This window comes from Pleurodeles waltl, chromosome 10 (genome assembly GCF_031143425.1).
Source record: "Pleurodeles waltl isolate 20211129_DDA chromosome 10, aPleWal1.hap1.20221129, whole genome shotgun sequence".
NCBI lineage: Eukaryota > Metazoa > Chordata > Amphibia > Caudata > Salamandridae > Pleurodeles > Pleurodeles waltl.
In genome coordinates this window covers 592,647,803-592,664,714 of record NC_090449.1, presented here as the reverse complement: position 1 = coordinate 592,664,714, position 16,912 = coordinate 592,647,803, and the positions used below count along the sequence as shown (strand labels likewise).

General features: G+C 39.7%; 1 protein-coding gene across 2 annotated transcripts in view; it reads right to left on the bottom strand.

Annotated features, from left to right (window-relative positions):
- The window catches only part of CRHR2 (corticotropin releasing hormone receptor 2), a 1,806,030-nt gene that overhangs the window by 1,122,888 nt on the left and 666,230 nt on the right, over positions 1-16,912 (bottom strand). Inside the window, exons 1-2 of one of the 2 annotated variants that reach the window (XM_069211050.1) lie at positions 11,804-12,580; positions 11,546-11,665 (exon numbers count right to left, since the gene is read on the bottom strand). In XM_069211050.1, the coding sequence (XP_069067151.1) occupies positions 11,546-11,665; positions 11,804-11,921 (238 nt within the window). In that variant the 5' untranslated portion in view covers positions 11,922-12,580. Of the gene's footprint in view, positions 1-11,545; positions 11,666-11,803; positions 12,581-16,912 lie in introns of those variants that run through there. The other variant, XM_069211048.1, reaches the window with a different exon arrangement.

Here is a 16,912-nt window from a genome sequence, read left to right as displayed (position 1 = left end):
GACGTGACATCACACGCCCTTTGACCTCCATTTTCACTCATACATACATACAGTCTCTTAATTTTTTTACGCAAAAGTGGCACAAACTTCCAAAATTCAATTATATTTTATACGTTTGCGCCGCATTTGCATAAATAAAATCACTCAAAGGCGATGCTAAAAAAGTAGAAATCAGGCCCTTAGTGTACTAAGGCAAATGCTAAACAGCTATAAAAAGAGCATTTGTTAGTAAAGTATTTTTGCAACATTAATCTATTGTTCATCTCCTCATGAATCAGTGTACTGACCAATGATAAGTAAGGCCAGCAACTTCCCTTTCAATAGCTGAACTACTCTGAGAAACAGCACACGGTCCTAAGTGAGCTGTTCTCTTAATGTATCTTTGTAATGGGCTGTTGTGTTCAAGTATTGCGTCGGATGGAGATCTATACCATCAGAGGTTTAATAACAGTAATGTACTTGATGTACTCAGTGCCCACCTGAAGAACGTGATGACCATTGGGTTAGAATATGGGCACCTAAAACATATTTATGCATACTCTGGTGAAATGTATCTATTTAATTGAGGAGCTTTGTATAGTATTAAAACTTGTAGTATACAGGCACTTCACAGACCTAGGTGGTGGATTCGGTCTAAGAATCGGTTGAGTCAAAACATTCTGGGTAAATTAGTTGGTTCAGACATTCTTCCTGAGAGGAATTTCAAAGGTGTCTGATCTTAGAGTGACAATATTGGTGGGTGGAGACCAGTCCTTTGGCCCGAGGTTTGTACTTATTCAGGCACAGGTGTGCTAATCAAAGGTAATTAGGCTGGCAAAACATCGCAGTTTGGTTCCAAACAAAGAAGAAACCATAACTTTGGATTTGCATTCATGTCAAAGGCTGAATATTGAGCCCATATTTAAACTTTTTGATGCAAAACTGTGCTAACTGTTTTCCTGAGTACCAGCTGGGCACCATATTAATGGAATGGAGCAAGCCGGCGCTAAGCGTGGACTACCGTCAACAAAAATAACGCTAGCCAGTGGGGTTGGCAGGAGAGGAGATGGAGACTGAACATCAACAAATGGTGCTAGGCTGGTTAGAGGCAACAAAACAATGCCTCAAACCAGCCTAGTGTCATTTCCTGAAGCACAAACATCCATAACACATGACTCCTGTCTTATAAAAGACAAAGTCATGCCCACCACCCCAATGGCGAGCACAGGGGATGAGGGTTAGGGCCCCCAATGGCACTTTAAAATAAAAACAAAAAATACTTACCTACATTTACCCTACTTACCCCATCCTCTGATGTCCTTCTGGTGTGGGTGGGGGTGTTCATGGGGCTTGGGATGGGTACCTGTAGACTCGTTCCATGGTGTTTACCCATGGAAATGGGTCCACGGGTCCCCTAACACCTGGTCTGACCCAGGTGTTAAATAATGGTGCAAAGCACGTTTTGCACCATTATTTAGCCCCTCCTCCCACCTGTGCATCATTTTAGCACTGCGTCATAAATATGGGGCTATAGGGATAGCACCATTTTTAGATGGGAATGCCTACTTTGCATCTCATTGATGCAAGGTGGGTTCGCGCATCCAAAAAATGGTGCTAACTCCAATATTTTGACGCTAGACATGTCTAGCATCAAAATATAAATATGGAGTTAAGTTTGTGCTGAATTTGCGTACCAAAATGATGCAAATTCTGCACAAACAGAGCATATATACGCCCCTAGGTGTGTCAGAATCATTCTGTTTTTCTCAATTATGCTACCCCACATGACACAGTGGTAAAACTGGACTCCCATGTTGTCACATCCCGTAAAGTAAGAGCTCTGGTGACTCTCTAGTACCAATAATAAAATTACATAGTTCATTTAAATTCACAATTTTTTCTTGATGTTCACTAAAAATATACAATTTTGCCAAAAACTGACCCACTCCAACTACATTTCTTGTACAAGAATGGAATTGACTGCAAATAGTAATACATGACTTCATGGATGTTAATCATTCGGCAACCACACTATGTTCAGTCAAGTAGCTGCTCAAGATTCAGTTAAAAATGTTGAACAAACGGTACACAGATATACCCTGCTAACCTCAGCTCAGGACTGTCTGGAAAATAAATGTCTCTCTCGGATGTCAAAAGCAGCTGCTTGTGATTACTGCAGTGTAATCCACATGCTGCTTTGATGTGAACCAAGTGTACACCCAAAGATTATAGTGTGCCCCACAACTCTTCATGTTATACCCCATCAAATGTGCCATTATGTTTATATGGTCTAAAATTAAGGAATGTAATAATAATTGTTGTTAATTTTAACACTGCACATTTAATCACATTAGGGAAAAAGTGACAATTTAAACATGAGTTTATTTAAGAAATAAAAAACACATTTTTTATGACTTACAAAACGGGGAATGTGTAAGAATCGGGGATTCACTGAGTGCTTAGTACAGCAATCAAAGTGAATTGTAAGCTTGGGTACCTTACTTTCCTGTTTAAATGTAGTGGATTATCAGAGGGTGAGGACTCCACGAAAAAAAACAAATCTTAGCACAGAAGAGGAAAGCTACAAGAATTTAACGTAGTACATGTTGATAACACAGTAATGCTACTTGCAGGCCCTTTTTGAGTTCATGAGGAGGAGGAGGGCTAGTTGGGGGCGAAGCATGATGGACAGAGGGAGGAAGTAGGTTGCTGATGTCCAATAGAGTTGCTGCAGTGAAAGAGACTACCAGGTGGCAATCAGCAGCAAAATGAGAACAATAGCTGTGACTTAATTATAGTAACTTCAGTAGATTTGTTCTTCTATGTGAATAGACAATGATGCAGGTATGGGAAGTAATTAACTGTGTTTTTTTACTTGAACAAGGCAAAATGGCTTATAGAGTGTTTCGTAAAGGAACAGGTTTGTACACACAGTAAACAATATAACATAACATTATGGGGATAAAATACCCACTGATGTGCATTAGAAAGATTATGCAAGATACTCAGGAGATCTGTAATCATATAGAGGAACAAGACCGAAGACGGGGTTCATTTATAAGGTCTTAGAATTCTCAGGTGATCTGCAATATATTGTAACATACAGCAGAAGGAATGTTATTTCTTATAATAGATGTTGCACCATTACGTATCCCAAAAATGGCTTAAATACTTAGTGAGCTTCTCTTTTATATGAAAGAGATAGTAAGTTTGCAGACATGACAAATAAGAACAGAATTTGTAGTGTAAAATTAAACACCACAAAAAGAATTTAGGGCCTGATTTAGAACTCGGCGGAGGGAATATTCTGTCACAAACGTGACGATTATCCTCTGCATTAGGATCCCCATAGGATATAAAGGGATTGAAGTATGGCAGACAGGATATCTGTCACATTTGTGATGGAGTAATCCCTTCGTCCACATCTAAATCAGACCGTAAGTAATTTAAATAATACTGTGACTTAGAATGTATACAAACACGCAGTCCGGTTATGACTTTCATCATGCAAAAAATAAACAAAGCCACAAACGTCGCCATAAAAATCTCCTTTTTTCTAATCATTGTTAATTTTACTGTAACAGATAAGAAGAATGAAGAAACCATTGTTTAAACTACAGCTATTTAGTATGCTCTGTGACCTGCCTTTCACATTTCTACACACCCTGGAAGCAGACACTAAGACATCTCAACTCAACTAAAATACTTTATTACAGTTGAGCAGGTATATCATTTCATTATTACATACGGCTAGTGATGTCACAACTTGACTGTAATAAGAAAATAGATACAGGATTGAAGGCTTCGATGTAATATCATTTAATATAATATTATACAGATATTACATTATTTTATAACATAACCATTAGGTGGATGAGTTAAATAAGAGCAGTGCCTATGAACAACCAAGCAGCCATTTCAATAACTATAGTGGATGTCATTCAATGAAATCTAACAGTCTATTATTTAGTTTTTGTAAAATATTCTGAAAAACAATATCTATTCTGAAATGCAGCTCTAAAGAGCCCTAAGTCTTTTATATATCTGTGTGTTAAACAAATAGCAAGGTTTTCAGTGCTTTTCTAAAAGTTTCATAATACAAAGTGTTCTAAATGTCTGGGAGCATTGAGTCCCAACCCTCAAGTGCACTTCCTGAAAATAATTGTTTTAGAGTTTTTCCTTTCCTAAATCCTGATGAAAGTAGAATTTATTACAAGCAAGATGTTCTCTACTAACGAAGATCAGTTTATTGCCAATGTAGTTGAATATTCCTAAAAGCATGCCTTTTTGTGTGCTGTGAGCTTGTTTACAATAGAATCTAACACTTCAAGGAAAGCTTGCAGTGAACAGATTTAATTTCTATCAAATTCCCCCATCTTGTGTCATAGAAATTAAACATGCAATTTTAGTGTAGCAAGAATATTTGTTATTTGAAGTGTAAGAATTGTTCTTAAAGTTTCTAATCCATGAAACATGGGTAAGATTTGACAGCAGCATATGCAGTATTATATTTGAGGATCGTAGCGAAATTAGTGACATTCGGACATTCAGCTATGTTTTAAAAGCAATAAAGAGAAAACCTAAGGGCTTGGTTTACTAAGATTTTTCACTGACAAAGTGTGCCTTACTACTTGAAAATCTAAATTTGGTTGCAATTATGTCAGAAATGCTTCACAATTTATCACATAAAAAAGGCTTTAGGGACCAGGGTGTGAGAATCTAATTTCACAAGTGGCCATGGATTTACAAGCACAAATAGCTATATTTTCAGAAACAAAGAAATGCTTAAAAGGTGACTTTTCAGTTGTAAATCTGAATACTCCTTTGGTATATTACACCACAATCATATAACATTCAGTGAAAGTAAAGTCCATACCGTTGTTGGAAAGAATGTATATGTTCCATTACCCACACGAGAAGCGGTTGGAGATTTACTATTGTGCGAGCAGTTGTTAATTCTTTCCCAGTGTGATGATGTGAAAAGAACACCCACAAACGTTGCGTCGATGTTTACTAAGTGAGGTTCCCAAGGAACACTGTTTTTCGTGTGAACAAAAAAAATAAGAAGGAAAATGTACCACTGCACAGAGACACTGGATTTCAACAATTCAGGATTGTGCCATGTGTAAAATTTTGCATTGTGTAAATGCCAACCAAAAAATGGTGTGCCTTTGCAAAGATTATGCGTGGAACCCTGCAGCTGTTGTGCTTTCCAAACAGACTCATGCAATGCTGTTAATTTTAGGGAAAGTCACAAATGTGCATGTTGCAGAGGCTTAATTGTGCAGGTTCAGGTTTATTACTTCTTTAGAGGTTCAGTCCCAACACATGTTGGAGATAAAATCTAAACTTAAAAAATACATTTTCAAATATTCTTATTGTACTTATACATTCACCTTTTAGGCTTGTATTGTTTGGTTTAATTAAACTAACTTATTTTCATATTTACGTCCACTATAATATTGTCTCAATATTTTCTACTTAAAGCTAGAAATCATCTTGCAATGCTAAAGAAGCAAAGGCAGTCAGGTTAAATTGCTCTATGCTCTATTGGATTTACGTGGAATTACTGTCCTCTTTCTTTCCTATTTTCTGTTAACCTGGAGTTTATATAACTGGTTTATATTTTGACCAGTAATTTGTTTTTGTTCTTGTCTGCTCTTCTATGATTGAACTGAAGTAGCAGAACTTAAGATCGCATCTGAAGGTTTTTCATTTCCATTATATAGCTTTTAAAGGTTGACACATATTGGGTTGTTATTTCTTAAATTCACAAGGCTATTTATGAGGTCGGAATAACATGTTGTTGACACACAACACACTTATTGTGTATTGAAAGAAACAAGTATTTAATCACTTACAGAATACATAATCACTCCTTATTCTTAAGATTTGATTGCAAACTTTAATCAGTCTATATCCTACATATGCAAAATGCCAGAAGGTACAAACAAATAATACAATATTTCCCACGTCATTATCTACCCTTACCTTACCATATGTACAAGAAGAGAAAAAGTATGTATTAGCTTTATTGGTGCAAACAATAGCTGTAATGATTTAACTTTGAGGAAATCTCTGTAATGGCTTTTCACCATTCTGCATTCATGTTTATTCAATAGTCTGATTCTAAACATCCTAAAACAGATTCTCGCATGGGTGGAATATTTAACACATATTTCATTATCATTGTTCTAAAAATGATGCTGGTTGGTGAGGACCTTAAAATACGTACACGAAAATACCTGATCATTTTGTGGTTTCTTTTTTGCTCTGTCCGGGGCTCTGTCCTCTCCGTTACTCTCAACTCCAAGGCTTTTTCTGTTTTTCTCCATTTCGTCCCTCTTTCCTCCTATGCCTGCTTGCTTTCTGTGAATTACTCAGAAGCCACTGCAACTCTGACTATGGAAATGGGGACTTGTAACATTCGACCTGCAGTCATATGGTATAGGAACTGAAAAAGATCCAGGGATGTTTTTCTTTCCTACCAACTGTTGGTGGATAGTCCCTCCTGCCCCATAGACATTCTACCAGACTACTTTGTTGAAATCTAAGAAAAGCTATCAGGTTGCTGATGCACTACAAGTGAACATGCCACTGGTGACAGCATTCCAGAACTCAGTGTACATCTGACACAGAAGATCAGATGAAGGTGCAAACATATTCATACTGCGCCTGATTCACGGAAAACAAATGTCTGAGCTTCAAACAAATGCACACTTGATTTGGCTACATTTAAGCCTTTTCTGCGATTCACAGAATCCACGAACTTTTTGAAGTGGAAACCAAAACAAATTCTCGATTTCCAAGCATAATTATGGGCCAGAGAGCATGTTCCAGTGGACTGTATAGATGTAGGACAATTTGCTGAATTCTGCATGATATAAATATGCAAACACAATCAAACATTCATTTTTAGACGTTTTTTTCCTTCCAGAGGCAAAATATTTTCCCAGCAGAAAAACTTCCTTATCCAGACCTCCATAAAATATTGAGGTGTATCCTTTACTTTACCACTCTTAAGAGAGAATTAACATTGTTTTTCACATGAGTAGCATTTAGAGGTCGGAAACGACCATAAAAATGTTTATGAGTATGCTTAATTGATGATACTGTGGTACACTGAGGATATTTTTGACAGTCAGTCATCCAGGAATGAGATCTTTTATCCACCAAGATTTTGAAAAGTATTTCTATTATAATCCTTCCAAAAAAACGTATGTCAGTTGTAAATGTCAGCTGATTTTCATTCTGTGAATAAAGCTCGGGTAATTTCTATCGACAGGTCGTTTTTTCACACGTAAGTTTCGCACACATGTAAAAATGGTCATACATCTTGTCAATAGAGAGCAAAGTTCCTCATTTCAGATGAGAAGCCATCAAGTTAGGGAAAAAAAGAACTGATTTGCAGATCTACCACTCCAATTGCTAATGAGTGACTATATGATATATGAGGCTGTAATGATCACAGTGCCTCAATCAGTGATTCTTAAATGTATGTGCCCAATCACTGATAACAGTATGATGAACCTAAAATAAGGACATGTGCCTTTATTTAACTAAAATGTATTTTTGAGAAGAAAAACACATTGTGACTAATTGTCAAAAGTATGTTACCCTTGCAGTACTCCTGATTTACTACTTCATGCCAAGTGAAAGCCAAAAGTATATGTTTGGCTTACACCAGAAATTCATTAGTAAACCAATAGTAAGTCACGACTATTCATAGCTCAATCTTTGTGAATCGAGCCCATCTAATTTTCTGCTGTTTGACTGCTACGCACAATTGAATCAATATAAGTAGATTAGTTGACAGGAGTAGGATATGGGTTTTTATGCTTATTTTGTGTTCCACGACCTAAGGATGCTCAGTATGGTTTATAAATCCATTGTATTGTTATTTATTAACTGAACTAAACGTATTTTTATAGTTTTTTTTAATGACTGCTTTTGCTCGGGTTAGTTTATCATGTTCTATGCCTTGTTTTGATAATTAAAGGAATTTGGTGGAGAAAATGTTACCTGTCAAAGTATGACCTGCTCCTAATACCTCTGAAAACAGGACCAAGACACAAACAACACACTATTTTGCTCAGTTTAAAAAAAGTGATGTCTGGCAAATAGACCGCCAATGTTTAAGGCACTGAACATATTTACGTAAAAATCAGATTGTCACAACCGTTCAAATCAAATGTTAGTGAGAAGATATGAGTACTACAACCCCACAGTGGCAATCTTTATGAAGCACCTGCACTTTCCGATGGGTCAGTGAATGTGTTGCCTGACCTATTGGAATTATGAGGTCCATGGAGTTATGACTGACCTCTGATGTTTACTCAGGGGAAAGCCGTAAGGGAGAATGAGGCAATTCCAGCTCAGTGAGACCCAAAATTTCCGATTCCTCTGGGAATTACTAGTTACACTGGCGTTACTAAGCTTGAATCCAGGGTCGTTGTTAAATCCCCACCCTATAAGCGATAATGGTGTACCTGGGATTGTTAACTTCTGGGGTGCGGAATTAACACCCCGAATGTCTTACAATGAAGATCAAGGGAAGCATCTTGCAGCACCCTTAAAAAGTGATGACATTCCTCACCATAAGCTGGGCAGCTGCCCCTCTGTCAGCACTGAGCAACAGGGCAATGGGACTTTTCTAGAGGAGGGTTCTTTTGAACGATGGGAGCCTTGTGCACCACAGGGACTGCAGAGTCACTGCCATCCCCTGGAATCATCACTGTACAACTTCAGGCTAAACACAATATGACTCTAATAATTGAGTGTTAATGTGGCTGTTCTTTCAGTTTACAATCATTCCCAGTGTCGGAAAATAAGGCAACTGGGGTTCAAGGAATTAAATAGATTACAAATCATAGTCAACTGCAAAAGCTGGGATCAGAAATCAGGTTTTGTGATTCTAAAGCGGTTTAATCGTATAGAACAAATAAACTCCAAATGAAGGATGGTTATGGCAAGAATATCTGTAGCTGGATTCTGAAGCAAAGGTGGGTTTCTTGCTGTTTTATGACGATGATGCGCAGAGAGACCTCTGTGCAAAGGGAAACAAGCAATATTTGCAGACTCATTTTCATAGAACCAGAGTAAAATCACTAGCTGCAGAAAGCAAAGACAGTGGTAAAAACGACAAAATGCAATCCCAGGAATTTCTCTAATAGGACCTCTTCTTGAAAGTCTGAAAGCGCTCAGCACAGACTTACATTCACAGATGAAGGAACTGTGAATTGCAGTTTATGTGGCCGGGCTATTTCTTTGTGATGCTTAACTGGTGCATATTGAATACGAATACATTAAGTGACAAAAGTCTGATAGATGTGGTTTTATTGCTGCACACCAGGAAAACAACCTGGCTGAACGAGACACATCCTTCTGGCACTAGGGAGTCAATGGTCTGAAATGATTGCCATTTCTGCTACACTTAAACTAAAGTGAACTCACAGGAAAAAAATGATATGTAGTAAAGGCAATATTTGTTTCAGAGGCGTTTTAGAAAGAATGATGAGGAGCTCTGAAAACCTAAACTTCAAAGCAAACTGGAGCTGCACATACTCCAACTAAACAATTAGACACACCCTACTATCACACACATAACAAACATACATACACACACACATACACTACACACACACACACATACACGCACTACACACAGCACGCACAGACCACATGCTATGGTACATGATGTAGCAATTGCATATCCATGGCCTGTTCATTATTCTAACATTGACATGTATAAGTGATTGCTTTGCATATCTGCTGTGTCTGCTGCTTTCTTCTTATTTAAAAGGTGTGCACCTCCACGTTCACAATGCAATAACAGGCTGTGTGTGAGTGTGGCAGTATCCTTCTCTACAGAGCAAGTAGCATAACACAAAATGATAGGTTTCCCCTGCAGAATGTGGGAGAGGGCTCGGAGCCTTCAATATCTCACATAAATCTATAGGCCTTGGGCACAGTCAGGGCTCACAAAAGAGCTGGGGGCTCAGTGCGCCACAAGGGCTGCAGGGGCCCGTGCTACACTCCTGTGGTATGTCCTGTTACAGAGTAGTGACAGAGTGTTCGGTGCCTGCTGCACCGACTGCAGAAAAAGTAAATTATTTTCGTCCACATCTTCTCTTAACTTAAAAAATAAACATGTTCTGAAAAACCTCACCAGCGTCGCCTACCTCCACAGAAAGAAACTTGCAGTCGTTCATTCCTTTTCATATTTATCTCTTAGTCTTTTTTGTTTACATTTTTTATGGATTGCACTTTCTGGTTTACTTTTATGACAGAAAACCGTCCACACAGAAAACGAATCTTAAAAGAACGTTTACATGGTAAAAGAATAACCTATATAGAGCGGTAAACCAACATTAGTCACCTGCGGGAGCTCCACAGTTTAACAAGTCTGTTTTCCTCATAGTGCATTAATACTTGTGTGCAGTCTGTTACAAAGTCATCAGAAAGAGAAAATCAATTAAAGAGACCACATTTTTGCTAAGGTCAGTGCTTTTATCGTGTCGGTACCTGGATCTCCTAATCAGACGTTGCCCATAAAAGTTAAAGCACAGAGGTGGGCGAGCCAACAAAATAACAGTGAGAGCCCAGTCAAGTCCGAGCCAAGGGCTCAGTGCACGACCCAAGCCCTGAAAATAGTTGCCATGTAAATCATGTCACAAGCATTATGTAACAATATATAAAGTATATTCAAATTTCAAAAAAGTGTACTTCTTTACCACATGAAAGGAAGTGTTTCACCTTAGCAAATCCGATTATTAAAAGTGACCATTTTCAAACATGAACTTGGATACATTCCTGCTCCCCTGCCTTGATGACAATGTCATTAGTGAATTAAGAGGGAAGCCTGTTATCATCTGTACCCGCTGTGTGCGCTTGTTTCTTTTTGTAAATGGAGCAAAATTATAGTTTACTAAACCAAACACAAGAGGTTTTTGTACATGGCACATTCTAACGTACATTTTTAAAGGCGCTGTCATATGTTTTAATGAAGAGACAGGAGGCTCAGTGAAATAACATATTTGTTTGAGATTACACAGTTTGGTCAAGCGAGAAACCAGGATTGAGGTAGTTTCCTGGTTTTACATTATGCGATTCAGACACTAGATGGTACTTTTTAACCTAAAAGTTTTGAGCTTTGTTTTTTAATTGTTGGGACCTGAGGGTACAGTGTGGGTGGCAGCCAGAAGTCATAAAAGCTGTTCTCGTTTTGAGCTCAAGGGTCCAAGAATATCTCGAGCTCAGCCAGGCAGTTGGCTCGAGCCTGGCTTGACAGTGGCTCGATCACCACGATATAGCGCACAGCCATTACCTGCTAATTCAGCGACGTTTGGCTTATCTTTATTGCAATGGAACACCTTCGCATGTAAACTATCCATGGATTAGCTTTAGTGGTGATTTGAGTTCTTGTATTACACTTACAAGCCCCCCCCCCCATTAAGCAACCCTAAAACATGCTCAATACGTTCCTTTGGACATAGGTATGCTCCCATTTTTGATAAATTTCAGTTGTGCCTTCATAAACAGTTTATGAGTAAAATTGTGCACTTACTGGTGGTGTTATAGCGGATCCCATTGAAATACTCCGGGCAGGGTCTTTCAACGAGTTCCCCAGCTCCGCTCCTTGGCCAGCAGGTGCCTATTTGGTCAGTGGTGGCATTGCAATAGGAACCTTTAAAGACACACAGAAATAGAGAGGGGTTAGTGGTAAAGATCAGTGCTCTAAATGGAAATATAGAGTTGTAGGTACATCCTACACAATTTAAAAAAAAAATGATACAGTCGTATTGCACACCTGGCCTTCCCTTACCATTCAAACCCAGAAAAGAGAATGGAGTGTTCTCCAAAAAAGCATCTTGCAGTGCGTCTAAAAGGCTGCAGTTGGCGTCAAATTCGTCAATAATGATTTCGAAAAGTGTGCCGTCCATTGCAGCTGTCAGAGCGGATGGCGCGAGCCCCTGCGCTCAGAGCTTGTTGAGCGCAAGACAGAGTGGGATTTGGCGCTGCTCTGGAGTAATCCTCTGCCTGCCCGAGTTTAGTAAAGATGCTCCAAGCACTTATCTTTAAACAGCAGTGCGGCGGCCAATGGCAGCGCGGCAGCTGCCTCTCTCTTCCCTGCCTCCGCCACTCGCTCCATTCATTCCCTCCTTTGTTGATGCCTGACATCCACCTCAGCCTCAGCCGCACACGTGCGCGAGAGAAGCAGCAGCAGGACCGCCAAGTCCCTTCCTACACCCGCAGCTATGTGGCGCTGCCGGTTCGAGCACTCGCAGTGCGGAGGCGAAGGACTTGACCACTCCGAATATGGGGACTGTGGCTGAAACTCTGCAAACGCCACAGAGCTGAAGCGAATTCCGAGAGGAGTCAGTATAGGTGCGGCAGACGGATGCTGAGGTTCAGAGAAGGTCCGACATCTGGAGGAGGGAGGTCTGCTACACAGAGCTCTCCCAGGAGGGACAGACTTTAACAGGGGCAACGTGAACCTGAAGAGCTGAGAGTGATAACGCTGGCTGCCCTCGTATCCGCGGGTTAATAACCCCTGGCACTGAAGCTGGAGGCTAGCAAAAGCTGTATTACCAGAACCTTTAGGAGGCAGCACTTTTCATTCCCCACATTTCAGGACAGGAAGCCCGCAGCAGGTGCTCTCGGAAATAGACTGCATGCAGACATAGCGAGATAACACAGTGCTCGGCCAGTAGCACAGACACTACTGAGGAACATTTCACACGCAGAGTTCGTTAACGATACAAATATATCAGGGAGAATTCAGTTGATGAGTCCTGATGACCAAGTTGTATGGGACCACCAACAAGTCGTGCTGTTACATATAATGGCATATGTCATGCTATGTTTTATGTCAGAGGTTGTATGTTTTATGGTTTATATTGTGCCAAGGTGTATGCTATGGTAAGTATTGTGCTCTATTGTATTGTATGTTAAGTCCTGACCATTGGGCATATTCAATGAAATATACGTGGAATTCCAGTAACTGTAAAATCTGTAAATGTTTTTGCGCCTCACTCAGCCTAGACTTCATCCTCCAGCAATACACAGCACAAGAAATCGAACCAACCACTTGTATATTGTGTTGTCTGCACAGTGCATGGAATGTGCGGAGTGGGTGTGTTTTTAAGCAATTTCCGAGATGCTGACTATTTGTGACCCTCTTTTTGAACTCAGGTCGTCCCTTTCTCCTAAAGCTCAAACGAGCCCCGCCCTACATGTTTTTCAAACATTTTAATGAGTGGCAGAGGGTGTCACGTTCTGTGCATTGATAATTGTTGGATTATTTATTATTTACTCATTAGTGGAGAGGTTTGTCTTTTTTAGCACGAAGGTGGGGCGTCATTTGTATTAAGTAAAATAAAAAGCATTTTTGCTTTTGGCTTGTTAGAGTAGTTTAATTCTGACTTGCTGTGGTGTGTTTTTAGGTTTTGATGGATGTCTTTTACTGATGCCAGGGTATCTGTCTTTTACTTTCCTACTGATTAAGCATATGCCGTTTTGCAAGTGCCAGAGGCGCTTGGCTTGAGGTTATAGTGTTCAGGGAAGGTTAATGTTTTGGCTGAACGAGAAGGTGCCTTTTTTAACTGGTTAGTAGACAAGGGCATTTCCACGTGTGCTTCGTTTGGTTTCTTTGGATCTAATCTTGGGATAAAGGAATCTGAAGAGAGAAGTGACATGTTTTGCATTGGTGGTGGTTTTGTGCATTGTTGTGGGCCACACGCTTTGCACAGATAATAGGAATAACTTGTTCTATTATAGCAATTGTTACCCACATGTTGTAGTTTCATATTTTTTCCAACATCAGATTGCGCGTTAAAGTTCAATTTACACGTGCTAGCGGCTCTAGTAACCAGTGCAAGATCTTCACAAAAGTTGACTTTGCACATTTAAATCTATGCATTCATGTACATCTGTACCCCATAATTGTGTGATAATGTGCAGAATACCCCTCTCCAGGGCTGGGGAGTGGGTGTTCCAGGGTGCGGAGGCCCTGGACATTTGGGAACACCAAATTTGTGGAAATTTATAAACTTTTCCCCAAACCATTCCCACACTGGAAATACTGCGATTTTTATTGGTGAGCTAGAACAAATTCCTCTTATTCTAAGAAGGGTAAATGACCATCCCCAAACTGGGGGGGAGGGGAAGGTGAAGGGGAAAAAGGTTATTCACAGGAAAAATACTCCCTCTTTGGAGAAGAAATTGCCACTGGAAAAATGCAATTGTATATCTGAATGTTAAAAGTATACTCTTTCGATTTTATTTTGAGTGCCACAGTACACCTGCCCATTCAAATTGCATCACATATTACTAGGGCAAATTGGTACTTCAGAAATAATGAGCAAAATGGAACACCATGCAGTGACAGTGGTCAGTAAGACTGATTCTGCCACTTAGTACCTGTGTCCCAATGGGAAACTTGTAACCAGGGGCAAGCCATTCAGCATAATACTGCTGCCACGTGGAAATAATATTTATTTTGAGCGTTATTACATCAGATAATGCTGACTATCTCAGAATGAGGTGGAATGTGTATTTGTGCTTATGAAAGTGCATGTATATAGTTGCAGATGCCAGTTTTCATAAGTTGTTTAGCGGTCCACATATAAACCCATTCCTAGTTTCCTCTTGTATTTTTGGAAGTCTTTGTGCATTTACTATAGTTGTAAATATTAAGGTAATTCTATTTTTGCAGTGCACATCATTCAGTTTAATTTCTTGGTATAAAAACAAACAAAACAAGTTCATAAACATATTGAATGGTGAAAAGTAATAAAATAAACAAAGGTTGCAAGGACTCAACAATTGAGAAACAGTTTCTTTAATTTCCTGCGAAAATGCTGACGTAGAGGAAAAGTGTGGAGATTCGCTAGGCAAACTTTAGCACTTTCTGCCGCCTCTCACCAAAAGTTATGGCCCTGGTTTTAAGGCTTTGCAGTAACCATTACCTGGTTCATTGAGAAGTAGGCTGTGACCTACATAAAGCAAATCTGGCGGTTTGATGATAACAAGAGACTTTAACAAGATACGTTCAGCAACAAGCAGCCAATGCAAAGAATTTGATATCCGGGTGACATAATCCCTTTTCTTGCTACCAGTAATACATCTCACTGCTAGATTAAGAGCCATCTGCAGTCTTTTTAACAATCTGCCTGGGCGCCCACGATAAAGTGAACTATCGTAGTCCGGCCATAATAGTTTCAAGGCATTAGGTACATAAGAGAGTGTAACCATCCAAGTGCAAATTTATGATTTGATGAGGGACGGACACACCCTGTCTATTGTACTCATTCTAACAGTGATCCTTTTGTGATAATCTGATTAGGTTGCATACTCGCTTAATGCATTTAGCAGGAGGATTTCCCTTTGTGTCAGACAGGGAGGTATTATTTCAGGGGAATACCTCCTATGAACATTGATGGCAGGAGGCGGGATACTGCTTGTATGAGAAAGGTATTGACGGGCGTGCCATTTTTAATACAGTTCATAAAGTAACATACCATAAACCAACAAGCGTGTTGTATGATACTGGGGAAGGAGGTACGGTCCTCAACAATAAAAAACGCCTTAATCTGTCAATAGCAGAGTATCTGCTGAGGTTACTGCACATCTTCAGCCTCCAGTAACCCTCTAATTGTATTATATGCAGTGTTTATTTCGAGCCAGTGGTTTCCGGTGCAGGGCACTAGCACTTATTTTTGAGGGCCGGTACTTATTTTTCTGCCTCGAGCATTTACTGCAAGCAAAAGACATGTATGGAAAAGACGGAGGAAGAGAAAAACAAAAAAACGCTACAAAGGGAGAAACCAGAAAGCTGCAAGAGTGAGCTGAAGGGGCAGGGACTGTCTGTAAATGGATTAAATGGGTCCGAGATGGCTTTAGGAATATGCTGCCTCAGTATTCTGTGCACACCCATTTAATGACAGCAGCTGCGGGTTTCAGAGGAGAGCTTTTGGCACCAGTGCGTTTTTATTTACAAATTAAGCACTGATTATATGTCATTTCTTGTTAAGCTCCTTAGGTGCTGTGAGCAAAGGACCAGAGATTTCAAAGCTGCTTCTCAACCGTAAAGAGACATACCCTTCAATTACAGGTACTTAGTCAGTGTCAAAGCTGTCAACCAACCAGCATCTTAGCCATGTGTGACTTGCTCATGTGTTAAAGATAAGGACCCCTATAATCTGCATTTTGTCTAAAAGTCTCCTTTCAAGAAAGGTTTTCTCTGTGCAGAATGGTCAACATGCATACTTGAAGGATCTAGATAATATAATACTGGGTAGATTGGTGCTGGGCAGGTATGGAAAGAGTGTGCCTAATACATATGGTCATTAAACACAACTGGCATATTGAGAAAGGGGTAGCTTGCAGTGTATTGCAGCAAAGTCACGTCACTTAATATTCCAAATACAGGAGCATACTTGGCTCCAGCCTACCTTTTGTCTGTGGCTGAAGGATGGGGGCCTGATGGAATCAACAGACCACTGCCTTTTGTGGCATGGTTACCAAATTCAAAAGCAGTGACCTTTCAAAAAAACACAACCACAAAACAAACACTGAAACAATATGATATGCCCTCTATATTCTTCAACAAATATTTTAGATTTTAATCAATCTTTTTTTTTCTCCTCCTTCTAAGCTCTTCATGCCCCACTCATGGTGTCATTGGTGCCTATGGTAAAATAACTAACACTGAGAACCTTGGTGAAAATAACGCTCTCAACAGTATTGTATTATATTGCCACTTTCTTACACCTCTGTGTAAGTAATGGGAACTATTAAGAACAATGTGCACAGGTGTCTGTTTGCTAATGTTATTAAGTATTACACACTGGCTACCCTTGGCAGTTGCCATCAGGGAAAACCATCAGGGTAAGCAGTTGTCCCCAGCGTCCTCCAGTTCTGACATTCTGAT